This window comes from Salmo trutta, chromosome 5 (assembly GCF_901001165.1).
Source record: "Salmo trutta chromosome 5, fSalTru1.1, whole genome shotgun sequence".
In the NCBI taxonomy this organism is placed as follows: domain Eukaryota; kingdom Metazoa; phylum Chordata; class Actinopteri; order Salmoniformes; family Salmonidae; genus Salmo; species Salmo trutta.
Genome location: NC_042961.1, coordinates 43,098,377 through 43,112,723, shown reverse-complemented (window position 1 = coordinate 43,112,723; position 14,347 = coordinate 43,098,377). Strand labels below are relative to the sequence as shown.

Below are 14,347 nucleotides of genomic sequence, written 5' to 3'. Positions count from 1 at the left end.
TAAGAAGTTTTAGGTTGTAGTTATTATTGGAATTATAGGACTATTTCTCTCTATATGATTTGTATTTCATATACCTTTGACTATTGGATATTCTTATAGGCACTTTAGTATTGCCAGTGTAACAGTATAGCTTCCGTCCCTCTCCTCACTCCTACCTGGGCTCGAACCAGGAACACATCAACAACAGCCACCCTCGAAGCAGTGTTACCCATGTAGAGCAAGGGGAACAACTACTCCAAGTCTCAGAGCGAGTGACGTTTGAAACGCTATTAGCGCACACCCGCTAACTAATCTTGGGAGTTGACAGGCTTGAAGTCATAAACAGCGCAAGGCATTGCGAAGAGCTGCAGGCAAAACGCACAAAAGTGCTGTTTGAATGAATGCTTACGAGCCTGCTGGTGCCTACCACCGCTCAGTCAGACTGCTCTATCAAATCATAGACTTAATTATAATATAATAAACACACAGAAATACGAGCCTTAGGTCATTAATATGGTCGAATCCGGAAACTATCATTCGAAAACAAAACGTTTTTTCGTTCAGTGAAATACGGAACCGGTCCGTATTTTATCTAACGGGTGGCATCCCTAAATCTAAATATTCCTGTTACATTGCACATTGCACAACCTTCAATGGTATGTCATAATTACGTAAAATTCTGGCAAATTAGTTCGCAACGAGCCAGGCCATGAACGCAAGACCAGTGACACAATTTCATGTTAGCAGGCAATATTAACTAAATACGCAGGTTTAAAAATATATACTTGTGTATTGATTTTAAAGAAAGGCATTGATGTTTATGGTTAGCTACATTGGTGCAACGACAGTGCTTTTTTTGCAAATGCGCTTGTTAAATCATCACCCGTTTGTCGAAGTAGGCTGTGATTCGATGAGAAATGAACAGGCACTGCATCGATTATATGCAACGCAGGACACGTTAGATAAACTAGTAATATCATCAACCATGTGTAGTTAACTAGTGCTTATGTTAAGATTGATAGTTTTTTTATAAGATAAGTTTAATGCTAGCTAGCAACTTACCTTGGCTTCTTGATGCCCTCGCGTAACAGGTAGTCAGCCTGTGCCATGCAGGCTCCTCGTGGAGTGCAATGTAAGGCAGGTGGTTTGAGCGTTGGACTAGTAACCAGAAGGTTGTAAAAACGAATCCCCCTCTGAACAAGGCAGTTAACCCCCGTTCCTAGGCCGTCATTGAAAATAAGAATGTGTTCTTATTCTGACTTGCCTAGTTAAATAAAGGTCTAAAAAAATATATATAATAATAATAAAAAAAATATTTATATAAAAAAAATAATAATAATAAAAAATATTTTTTGGGCTAATCGGTGGCCAAAAATACCGATTGTTATGAAAACTTGAAATCGGCCCTAATTAAATCGGCCATTCCAATTAATCGGTGGACCTCTACTCCATACCATCTATTACATCTTGCCTACACCGTTCGGCCAGCACTCACTTATATATTTTTATGTACATATTCGTATTCATTCCTTTACACTTGTGTGTACAAGGTAGTTGTTGTGGAATTGGTAGATTACTTGTTAGATATTACTGCATGGTCGGAACTAGAAGCACAAGCATTTCGCTATACTTGCATTAACACTTGCTAACCATGTGTATGTGACAAATAAATTTGATTTGATGTGAGGAACAGTTCTGGACATATTGTAGCCTGTTAAGGCACTTGGTAGATGCGCCAACAAAAAGGGAGTTACATGGAAAAATTTGACTTTGGTCAAACTCTTGATGTGCGCCTCAAACGAGAGCTGACTGTCAAATATCACACCCAGGTTGCGAACCTCGACATCATCAATATTTAGGCTGTAGCTGGTGATGTTGGTAATGATAGTGCCAATCAGGACGACCTCTGTCTACTTGCAGTTTACCTGCAGGAAACTCAACTGCATCCATGTTTTGATGTCCTGCAGGCAGCTGCCCAGGAGTGCAGTGCCATTGGCAGTGTCAGTGTTTGTGGAGACATACAGCTGTGTGTCGTCAGCATAAAAGTGAAAGCCCAGTCCGTGTTTCCTCAAGATGTTCCCAGTGGCAGAATGTGGATACAAAACCGTAGTGGCCCCAGTACCGAGCCTTGAGGGACCCATGTCAGAGCACAACTCTGTCTGACTTACTAGGACCGATGGCTACAAAACTAATAGAGATCAGTGAGATAGAACCTGAACCAGTCCAAGACCGTGTCTGACAGGCCCTTCTCCATGTGGTCTAGCAGGATGGCATGGCTGACCGTGTTTAATGCTGCACTGAGGTCCAGCAGTCAGAGGATGCTGGCAACCCCAGAGTCAGCATTCATGAGGTCATTAGTGACCCTTACCAGGGTAGTCTCAGTACTGTGTCTAGCTCTGAAACCCAACTGGATGGGCTCAAGTAGGTGGCCAGATGGCTTTGGAGTTGGCTACAAACAGCACGTTTGAGGAGCTTAGGAAGGGCAGGTTGGAAATAGGCCTTTAGTTCTGGAAGTTGTCAGGGTCAGATCCAGGCTTTTTAAGTATTGGGGTGACTGCAGACAGTTTGAGCTGAATGAGGGACACACCCAGTGATGAGAGACTTGTTGATAATATCTGTGAAGAAAAAGCAGGTAAGCAGGTCTTGACAAGTGAGGTGGTGATAGGGTCAAGTGAGCAAGTGATGGGCGTCTTTGTCCTAACCAGCTTGGTTGCATCAGCTGCAAGTGACTGTGGTGAAGGTGGGGAACCTTGACTCAGGGAGCATAGGACTTGGTAGCTCAACTAAAGGGGCTTGGGAGGTCAGGAAGGTGCTATTAATGTTTTAAAAGTTTGCTTTGAAAGAAGCACAGGTATTGATTGCACCGTTCTGGGAAGGCTGAGGTAGCACAATTGTTCACAGTTTGGAGGTAGGGCTGTTATGGTGCCCGTATTACCACCACATCACGAGTCATGACCGCAGTCAATTTCTACGTGACCGTTTAGTCGCAGTAAATAGGCTTCTCCAAGCACTGATGCTGCTGCTGGTCATTAGTAGCCTACCAAACTTGCTAACCACCTGGTACTCAGCACTCTAGTGTCCCTTTAATCACTCTGACATCAATGCAAATGTAATCAAACACTTCATTAGAACCCACTAGCTCATGTTACGCAACATTTCTATAGACTATGCAATTCGAAAACATAGTTTTGATGGCCTCTATAAAAAAAGGAGGATACCAACAGCTTTCTATAGGCTAGGCCTAATATATTTATTTCTCAACTTTCCTAATATTAAGCACTTTGCTTCTCTTTACAACAGGAGTTTAGCCTACTTGGCTGGCATGAAAGGAACCACGGGAAATGCGTCATACATTCACTATTTAAGTGCATAGATGACATGTATTTTTTCCCCTGACCCTGTTTTGAGACAGGAGCGTGATAACGGTCCATTCTAAATCAAAGCAAATTCACACATATATTATTTAGTATATGTAAACACAACATTAAATCAAGAATAGTCTGATGGGTGACAATATTATCCTATCACTTGTAAATATCCTATCACCAGCTTGAATGCAGTAAGGCAAGAAACAGCGCATGCCTTGTTTTCCCCCCCAGACTTTTTCAAAATATAGTTGCACATGTAGCCCATCACCGGTGTGTAAAGTGGCCAAATCACTTCATAAAATGAAGCACATTAATTTGCTTTACAATGGGTGTTCAGCCTATCTGGCACACACACACACATTGCGTGAGTTTCAAGTTCGGGGAAGATCATTTTCACCATAAAAATGCATGCATAATCACATTCGCGGTCACTTTTGAGAATGGTGTTTTCCGCTAATTGATCGCATTTTGGAACATTCATACTTATAGCCTACTGCCGTGTGCGCATTGCTGCGCTTAGAATGTGAAGAAAGCCAAATAGTTAATCTACATTTTAAGCTAAATGTTCATCTGTTGCATCAGCTTCACTGTTTTAAAAAAAAGAAATTGAAGCTAGTGATTGTATTAATTTGGGATCCATCGCATCCTACAACTGTCCCAGACTATGTTTGGAATATTTCTCACACAGAATAGGTCAACTTTTGTACTATGGCGGATAATAGATTGACATAGGCTAGTGCCTTATAATGATTATATTCAGCCCAAGGAACACAACGGCCACTGGCCGGAAAGGCATGGATTTATTTAGGAGGCATTACGGTTACACAAAGGAGATGCCGCCGGGAAATTCGAGGCTTTATCAAGTGCTTGTCAAATTGTGAATGAGAGACTGATGAAGCGTGTGCAGCCTGTGCAAAAAACAAAGCAAATGCTTTTCATGCAACTTTTTTCAAATCAACATTTAGAGTTGCATCATGCAGCCTTAGAACATATTAAAAATCAAAACATATAGCCCAACATTTGTATCACAACTACAGTTGCGTAAATTACTATAAATGAAGCAAATAGGAGTACCTGTTGCTTTGTTAACTGCTTAACACAGAATAGCCGCGTGTGCGCACTCCCTCAAACCGTTGAGAAAATATCCTTTCTATTTTATTCAGCTATGTTCAATTGTATTCTTCATACTATGAAATAATGCCACGGAATTCTAAGCAAATCTGGCCTGCTAAATGAACAAGTGTAGCCCACAGACATAGCCAGACAATGGCCTAACATAAGGACAACCCAGAGGATGCTCTTCTGAAATAGATCTAAAGAAAGATGATATGAAGCAAATGTAGTCTAAAAGAAATAATGGTGTAGGTTATATTACATGGATTTATTAGATTTATTTTTTTTTTTTTAAATGTAGATGTTCCAAAGGTCTGCATCAGTGGCTTGTAGTCTATGTGTGGGAGCCAGGATATGCTAAATGTGTTTATGTTAATTAATGGTCAATTACCGTGAGACCAACAGTTATTTGCTTGACAATCACCGGCTGACAACATTTCATGACCGCCACAGCCCTAGTTGGAAGAGCTTGCTCACAGTAGAGAACAGCACCCGGACTTACCACTGCTGTTGCTGATCAGTTGGGAGCTGCATTTATCTCACAGCAAGAACGGGCAAATCTGGTGCAGTCCATGAAGAGGATATGCACATCAGTACTTAATGCAGCTGGTGGCCGCACCAGATACTGACTGTTACTTTTGATCCCCCTTTGTTCAGGGACACATTATTCCATTTCTTTTAGTCACCTGTCTGTGGAACTTGTTCAGTTTGTCTCAGTTGTTGAATCTTGTTATGTTCATACACATGAAGTTTGCTGAAAATAAACGCAGTTGACAGTGAGGACGTTTCTTTTTTTGCTGAGTTTACATCTGCGCATGTACAGTTATACGGTTGTTCTAGACGACGGCCAGTTGCTTTGAAAGAGCGTAGCTCTTCAGTGTACCAGGGAGGCGATTTGGAGAAAGACACCATAAAAGGTTTTCAAAGGAGCAACTTCATCCAGTATGGAGGCCGGCAGTGTTGTATTAAGCCAGAGTCAGTAACTGGCAGGTAGAGATCGATTTAGTAAGCTGGCCAGCGTTTACTGTTTTCAGACACCTAAACTGAATGGAGCGTTTCTTGGGCCGAATGAGTAGAGGAATAGCTAGGGTGAAGGTGATGAGTTTATGGTCGGACAGCCCTGACACATTTCCTTCCAATTTGGCGAGATCCACGCCTGTGGAGACCAGGTCCAGTTTATGGCCTTTCTTGTGGAAGGCAAAGTCCACGTGCTGTTGGTGTCCAAAGTTGTCCAGGACATCCGCCAGGCCGGTAGAGAGACTGCAGTCAGGGGAGTCGACATGTATGTTGAAATCACCAAGCACTAGCATAGCAAGGGCTCAGGGGTGTTAGTAGCTCAGATAGTTCAGCAGGAAAGTTAGGGAGGCCAACAAATTAACACAGACAGTGCTGATACAGAGCCATTGATCTTGAAAGACATTCATTCAAAACATGACAGCTGGTACTGCAGTAAAATCACAGTGCTGTCAGTCCTGCAGATTACAGCCAATCCGCCACCCTGTCCGGATATGCGAGGACAGTCCAGGTTGGTGTAGCCAGATGGAGGGAAATGGTGGAGGGATATGTACTCATTGGGCTGATGTCAAGTCTCAGTGAGAAAGAGAATGTCTAGACCTCTATCAGTGATGATACCATTCAGTAGTAAACCTTTGTTGTTTATGGACCTGAGTTTAAAAGCCTCAGTTGTGCATGATGTACTGCTCGGATTACGAGTGCACACAATAGACTTAAGTTTGTTAATTAGTCTCCTACCGCCCCGTCATCTGCATTTTTCCGCAAGATACCGTCTTGCATAAGGCTGTTGCTCAGATCCCTGCACAGGGTTGTTTTAATATGTTAACTGAGAAAATCTTGGGTGTAGTGAGTGATAGTTGCTTCCATTTCTGTATCTTTTGGTCCAGCCTTTGGTCCAGTAGATGGGAGATGAGATAAAAAGAGATGAGGATCGAGGAGGATCTGAGCTGGTACTTGAATCCAAACAATTAGCTAGTTGATTGGAGAAGTAGTCAAATACTTTTGTGTATATATATAGTGTATGTGTGGATTCATCCATTTCAGCCACACCCTTTGCTGACAGGTGTATAAAATGAGCACACAGCCATGCATCTTCATAGACAAACATTGGCAGTAAAATGGCCTTACTGACTTTCAACATGGCACCGTCATAGGATGCCACCTTTCCAACAAGTCAGTTCATCAAATTTCTGCCCTCCTAGAGCTACCCCGGTCAACTGTAAGTGCTGTTATTGTGAAGTGCAAACATCTAGGTGCAACACGAAGTGGTAGGCCACACAAGCTCACAGAACGGGACCGCCGAGTGCTGAAGCGTGTGAAAAAAAAAAGTCTGTCCTCAGTTGTAACACTCACTACCGAGTTCCAACTGCCTCTGGAAGCAATGTCAGCACCAGAACTGTTCGCCAGGAGATTCATGAAATGGGTTTTCATGGCCGAGCAGCTTCACACAAGCCTAAGATCACCATGCGCAATGCCAAGTGTCAGCTGGAGTGGTGTAAAGCTCGCCGCCATTGGACTCTGGAGCAGTGGAAAAGCGTTCTCTGGAGTGGAGAATCACGCTTCTGGGTTTGGCAGATGCCAGGAGAACATTACCTGCCCCAATGCATAGTGCCAACTGTAAAGTTTGGTGGAGGAGGAATAATGGTCTGGAGCTGTTTTTCATGGTTTGGGCTAGGCCCCTTAGTTCCAGTGAATGGAAATCTCAATGCTACAGCATACAATGACATTCTAGATGATTATGTGCTTCCAAGTTTCTGGCAACAGTTTGGAGAAGGCACTTTCCTGTTTCAGCATGACAAAGTCCCTGTGCACAAAGCGAGGTCCATACAGAAATGGTTTGTCGAGATCGATGAGGTTCCACACCAAACACCTTTGAGATGAATTGGAACACCGACTGCGAGCCAGGCCTAATCGCCCAACATCAGTGACTGACCTCAATAATGCTTGTGGCTGAATGGAAGCAAGTCCCCCCAACAATGTTCCAAAATCTAGTGGAAAGGCTTCCCAGAAGGATGGAGGTTATTATAGCAGCAAGGGGGGGGACCAACTCCATATTCATGCCCACGATTTGAGATGTTCGATGAGCAGGTGTCCACATACACTACATGACCAAAAGTATGTTAACTAATTTAACGTTGTTAGTAACATTCTTAGTTCTGTGTTCAATACTTGATCAGCTAAAAGTCAATAAAACAATGCACATAGAAAACACTTACAAATAACTAAGGATACGTTTGCAGGAGTAAACTACCAAGGCTGCCACAATGCGCCATGGCAGGCATGGAATTACCTGAAGGAGTAGTGATAAGTGATGTGGACTCAAAGACCGGCACCTCACTCCAATCAATAGCGTCTCACACTCAGAACCTAACTTGATGTTATGAATCAAAAGTAGCCTAGACATCTTTCCTCAAGTGGTCACAGTAAAGTTGAGAAATAGAGCCTTGTGTATGGTCCTATATGGCCCCCAACATCAGACCACGGGAAAGAAAAATAAAAAGTGGACTAACCTGATGGAGACAAGTGAAGTGGACTAACCTGATGGAGTGGGGACAAGTGAAGTGGACTAACCTGATGGAGTGGGGACAAGTGAAGTGGAATAACCTGATGGACTAGCGACAAGTGAAGTGGACTAACCTGATGGAGTGGGGACAAGTGAAGTGGAATAACCTGATGGAGTGGGGACAAGTGAAGTGGAATAACCTGATGGACTAGCGACAAGTGAAGTGGAATAACCTGATGGACTAACGACAAGTGAAGTGGACTAACCTGATGGAGTAGGGACAAGTAAAGGGCGTTCCTTTGTCTCGCTGGTCCGCTTGCACCTGGAGAAGCCTTCCTATCACTTTTATCAACCCCTGCACATTCCTGTTCATAAGAAGAAAAAAAAAAGAAAAGAAAAAAATCAATAAGGCCAGGGGTACAACTAGCAGTTTACAGAAAACCCAGATAGCTTAGGGCTATATTGTCCAGAGGACCTTACAGGGATACTTCGGGATTATGACAGTGACGCCCTGTATATACTTCCCCAGAGTCGGATGAACTTGTGGATACCATTTTTATGTCTGTGTCCAGTATGAACGAAGTTAGAGGTAGTTTCGTGAGCCAATGCTAACATTGCGCTAACGCTAGTTAGCATTGGCTCGCAAAACTTCCTCTAACTTCCTTCATACTGGACAAACTTTGCTGTGGGGTTGTGGAAGCTGTAGTCAGAGATTTAAGCTATCCGATTGGCCAGCGCAGTAGGAGCACTTGATTTAGCTCTCCTGGTCCGCCGGGTAGGCAGAGTTTGTTTCTTCAGACAAATAAAATAGTTAAAAATGGGAACACTTTGCCTATCCAGCGTAGGGCTTCTGAATCAAGTGCACCTACCGCCAACAGTGCAAAACTAATAAAAAAAGATTGGAGCTCAAGGCTTTATCATTGGCTTTTCTACAGAAATGTTTGGTGATAGACTATGAATGCCTTGAAGATCGACTAGTTGATCAGGATCGACCGGTTGGTGACCATTGCAGTAAGAGAAGCACACTGTACACTTACACAATGATATTAGACAGCGCATGCGATAATGTCAGAGATGGGAAAGGTCACAAGCTGTTTGGCGTTCGATTTCCTGCTGCGCTGGCCATTACCTCAGCACGATCAATAGCTCAAAGTCAGCAGTAGCAGCAGCCTGGCGAGTGGCAAAGACAGCGTGTCCCCTCCTCAGTGAAATTACTTTGTTACCATCTTATTACAGTGAGAGCAGAGGGCCCAAGGTGTTATGAGCAATGCAATGCCAACAGGGCAGAGTGTTCAGATCCCAATACACCACCATCATGCAATGTGTTTACCACTGTAACAGACCTGAATGAATTTGGTTAACAACAAAAAAGGAAATAAAAAAATTACATACTCAATGTCATACAGTGAATCATAGTGGCCATGGTTATCATTCTGCACGGATATGATCTCTAGGCCTATACGTGGGGTGCAGTGTATTTTCAATGCTACAGAACTACTATCGAAAGAGTTCCATGACTTTTAATATAGCCCGATCAACTGCTCTACAGTTTGGTGTGACAATACTGTGTAACAGGATGTGCTGATAAGTGTTCAACCACAGAGAGATAAGGGGAGGGGCTCATGTCTGACAGTATGGCTAAGCTCTGTTAAGACCTCCAGAGCGCACGGGAGGCTGCTGTAGAAGAAGAACAACGGTAGAAGATCATTTTTATGAGTCAGACTTGATTAGAGTCAGTCTGAACTCTCTGAGCACGTGTAATAAAAGGCTGTAATACACGCCGAGACATATTTTCGGAATTGTGTGCGCGCGCGCCAGGGTTTCCGTTAGCCGGTAATTGCCGGCTTTTGGGCTATAAAAAAATGAAAAAGAGAAATAAAACTGCCTCTGGCCAGGAGAGCCAGGTCCGGGAGAATAAAAAAAAAAAAATCCCATTGCGAATAATTCTTTTTAGCCTATTCATTGATGGAAATACCAGTCAATGTAAATACATTTGACTGGTCAGGCTTAGCGGTCTATAGGTTAATATGCAGAATTAAATTGGCACGTGTAGAGTATATTGTTATGTATCTTATTTATCGCACGTGTACAGCTTACAGATACTTTCAGTGGGAAATCTGCTGCTGCTACAGCATCTCAGACTGCAACGGACGGCAGGCTTCATCAACGCATCATCAGCGCATCACACACCACTTTGCAATGAGCTAGAGGCAGTATGCGTTTTGAAAACATATACTTAATTGTTTGAAACCTGAACGTTTTACTACATATTATGAGGCATGTCTTACCTTGCCAAAATATCCGTGGAGGCAATTATTTTATATCAACTTTCTTTCATTGTCCAGTAGCCAAAAGGCACAATCCTATTAGATCTCCCCTCTTTCTAATGGATATTTCCATCTCTGTCACATGAAACCGCTCGCATGTGCAGTGCTCTTTGACAACAGTGTTGTCCCCTGTAAATTGCATTATGGAACAAATGCGCCTTGTGCGCATTGCTGCGCTTATAATGTGATGAAATAATAGCTGATCAACATTTTAAGCTAAATGTTCTAATCTGTTGCATCAGATTCATTGCTTTTTAACTTGTTTTTATGTAGCCCAGGCCTACTGGTTGTATGAATTTGGGAGCCAGCAGCATACCACCATGCATCCCACTGCTGGCTTACTTCTGAAGCTAAGCAGGGTTGGTCCTGGCCAGTCCCTGGATGGGAGACCAGATGCTGCTGGAAGTGGTGTTGGAGGGCCAGTGGGAGGCACGCTTTCCTCTGGTCTAAAATATATCCCAATGCCCCAGGGCAGTGATTGGGGACACTGCCCTGTGTAGAGTGCCGTCTTTTGGTATCCTGACTCTCTGAGGTCATTAAAGATCCCACTGCACTTATGCTAAGAGTAGGCGTGTTAACCCCAGTGTCCTGGCTAAATTCCCAATCTGGCCCTCATACCATCACGGCCACCTAATCATCCCCAGCTTACAATTGGCTCATTCATCCCCCTCCTATCCCCTGAAACTATTCCCCCACATCATTGCTGTAAATGAGAATGTGTTCTCAGTCAACTTACCTGGTAAAATAACGGTAAAATAAATAAAATCTATCGTCCCAAAACGGTCAGAGAGCCTGTTTGGAATAGGCTATTTCTTACTCGACAAGCTGACTATAAAATAGGTCAACTTTCTACTATGGGGGATAGTAGACTGATATAGGCTAGTGATTTTTTGCTGTTCGTTACTCATCTTGCTGGTTGAGGAAAAGTAAATGTGGACAGTTATTCTAACATCTTCAAAGAGCACATCAGAATTCAAGAAGGACCACACATCGTTGCATTCTCAACTTGCATGTTCTGTTAATATGAATTACCATCATCTAAATGTGATTTCTGTCATTCTGAGCACCGTGTGTGGACGCCCTAATCAGGTCACGTGCCCAATGCATATGGGTCCGGAAATTTCTCAAATGTCCAGTAAATTCAAAAATGCTTCCGGTCAAATGGTGCGTGCGTGTGTGTGGACAAGCGTGTGTGTGTAATACCTGGCAGAGGGCAGGAGGTTGAGGACGCTGTTGAGTATGTAGTGCAGGTCGGCATGGGCCTGCTCTACCAGAAGCACCACGGCGTCACAGCAGGCTGAGCGCACAGCAGCACAGTCACTGCAGCACTGCTCCCACAGGGCCTCCATAGCTGGGCCCTGCAACACAGTCAGACACAGTCAAAGACACAGGAGAGGCAGAGGCACAGCCACTACGGCACTGCTCCTACAGGGCCTCCACAGCCAGGAGTCAGACACAGTCAAAGACACATGATGTGGTCGTAAACAAATTGCATCAATCGAAAACACAGCGGGTCAGTCAGAAACAAATGTTACAGCCTGAGGCACAGCTTCACACTCAAACATGATACTCAGATACACATTTGAAGGCCAGACACCTACTTGGGTGGAGGACTGGCTGATCCTCTCATTCTGGCCCTTCTCTTTCAGCACAGCCGCGACCAGACTCCTCACCGTCTGCAGACATAGACAACAGGCTTACTACAGAGTTGGATCCTGGCTCACAATAACCTGAACAGTATGACCCCCATTGCATCCCCAATCCAGAGACAATCTCTCAGTCAGCACTTTACCTGGGCCTGTATGAGCGGGCTGGGAAAGTCAAATCTCTTTTTCAAATTCTCACTCATCTTCTCCGGTCATGCCTGCGAGTAAGGGAGAAAGACCGAAAGATTATGTTTAGGATTGAGAGCACAGAAACTGGAATATTTCTAAAGAAGTTAAAACTCAAATAGAACGGAGCTCTCCTTGTTGAAAACAAAAAGTACACAACAAAACTAAGGTTATTGAAGAGGATACCTGGAAAAATCTAACTTTCTGGCCATGTTTCAAAGAGACATTTTACATGACATTTTTAGTCCTAGCTCCCAGCGGACTGACATGACGACCTACGAAAGGAGCTGAACTGCCCAAAGACAGAGTGATTCCCCAAACTCCAGCCATCTGCTGTGTCATATAGGCTACAACTAGCCTAATGTACTGTGTACCTACATTGAAGAACAGCCCCCAAGCAGGTACCTGCATCCCTTTGAAAGACGACCCCCGCGGTGTGAACTAAAGCTCTGACAGGTGGCATTGGCCACTGACATAATTTTGCATGAATTGAATGCATTATTCACGAGACACCTTCCCGAATACAGACAGATGACTGGCCCCCGAGCAGTTTGCTAGTCGCTACATTGAATACATTGAAACTTGGACCATCTCAGGTTGTTGTTCCATTAAAGAATGACAATGAGGCAGAGAGGACAGACAAGTGGACTGACTACCAGATGGTTATTGTCGGGACCCTGGCCGCCTGGCTGGCTGATAGCCAGGGAGATCTGTATGTGCTGTGTGTGAGACTCTGAACAGAGGGGGAATATGGGAGACAATGTAGCCCCCCCCTACCGCATCGCACTCCAGCCCCACCCGTTCCCCCTCTATTATAGAGCTGATAAGTGACAGGCCAACAGTGTGCAACAGCCCATTCACAGCCCCTGACGCAGCTATAACATTCACTCTCAACGACGTAATACAGCATCCACAGAAACTGCCACACTACTGCAACCCAAACGTATAGCGAGGTAAGGCTCTCATATTCAATGCTAAAAGTAGACTTCTGACAACTGTCTTCGACAAGTTGGTGTTTATGGTTGAAACTTATCGTAGGCCTTTGTGACGTGACTGACTAGGATTAAAGGATAAAATCCACCTGTCAATGCTGGTTGGTATTACACTGCACAAGGTGCTTGGTTCCATAAAATGACATTTTGTTGTGAAGGGATTGAAATGTGGCCTAAATTGTTGTGCAGTGTTATTAAATGTGTATAAAAGACAAGAGGGAATAAACTAACATTCATATTCTTTGAGAGTGTAAAAACAAAGTTGCTGTTGTTGAATTAGGCATAAGCAAGATGGCATAAAATCGTTTATGGATTGACATGACTATGTTCAAACATATTCAACTTGCACTAGTCTGACTATTGTTGAGGTTTGACACCCAGATATAGTCTTAAAATTGATGTTATTTTACTGTGCTACATGGCACATTTTCTATACTCAAAGAGGGACAATAGTCAGTGAAACATGTAAATTAAACTATTCAGGGGTTTCTAGACTGCCTTTAACTTGTTCACTAACAATGTAAACAGGCCTGTACTGCTGGCTCGGCATTGTTAGTGTAAACAATGTGACATTGTTTAAAATGCTCATTCCTGTGCCTTTGAAAGTGACAGTCCTAACGCTTGTGGATAGCAGAATTGACTATGGCTTGTTGCTTGCCCTCCAAAACGATTTTGTTACTGGTTAAGGCAGGCAGGCAGAACAGATAGCACATTATCATTACATTGTTAATGCAATGGGATACATTTGGTAGAATTACCATAAACTCTACCAACAGCGTGGCTGTCTAGCTGCTGGTGTACCTGGGGTTACTATTAGTAGAGACAGAAAACATCAATACCATCATGATGAGTTTCCTGGAACTGAGCTAGCCAGCCAAGTTCCCTGACGCTTGCAAATGTTAAACAAATGTACTGTAGCTAGCTAAAACAGCATCTGTGCATTAGAGACGTCTCTAACGCCCAGAAAGCTCCGATTCAAACTCCCATTCAACCACGAACAGGTCGGAAGCCCACAACAGCTCAACACACATTTGGAAGTGCCGAATACCCTTTTCTTTTTCTGTTGCTTTTAAAATGTAGACATTTTTTGTTTGTACATACCGGCCGAAACGAGAGTAAATGGAGATAGTTGCTCAGCGACACTGCACATTTGGTGATCAATTAACGTATTTTTACATTATAACGTTTGCAGAGCTGGTGAATGGGAGTTTGAGTCGGA

At 43.5% G+C, this 14,347-nt stretch overlaps 2 protein-coding genes across 3 annotated transcripts in view; one reads left to right on the top strand and one right to left on the bottom strand.

Annotated features, from left to right (window-relative positions):
• The window catches only part of focad (focadhesin), a 68,811-nt gene that overhangs the window by 53,954 nt on the left and 510 nt on the right, over window positions 1-14,347 (bottom strand). For both annotated transcript variants that reach the window (XM_029753717.1, XM_029753716.1), the window contains exons 2-5: window positions 12,097-12,168; window positions 11,906-11,980; window positions 11,508-11,662; window positions 8,244-8,342 (exon numbers count right to left, since the gene is read on the bottom strand). In XM_029753717.1, the coding sequence (XP_029609577.1) occupies window positions 8,244-8,342; window positions 11,508-11,662; window positions 11,906-11,980; window positions 12,097-12,153 (386 nt within the window). In that variant the 5' untranslated portion in view covers window positions 12,154-12,168. The remainder of the gene's footprint in view (window positions 1-8,243; window positions 8,343-11,507; window positions 11,663-11,905; window positions 11,981-12,096; window positions 12,169-14,347) is intronic.
• The window catches only part of mllt3 (MLLT3 super elongation complex subunit), a 49,264-nt gene continuing 47,920 nt past the window's right edge, over window positions 13,004-14,347 (top strand). Inside the window, exon 1 of the mRNA XM_029753728.1 lies at window positions 13,004-13,089. The gene's annotated coding sequence lies outside the window, so the exon portion shown is untranslated. The remainder of the gene's footprint in view (window positions 13,090-14,347) is intronic.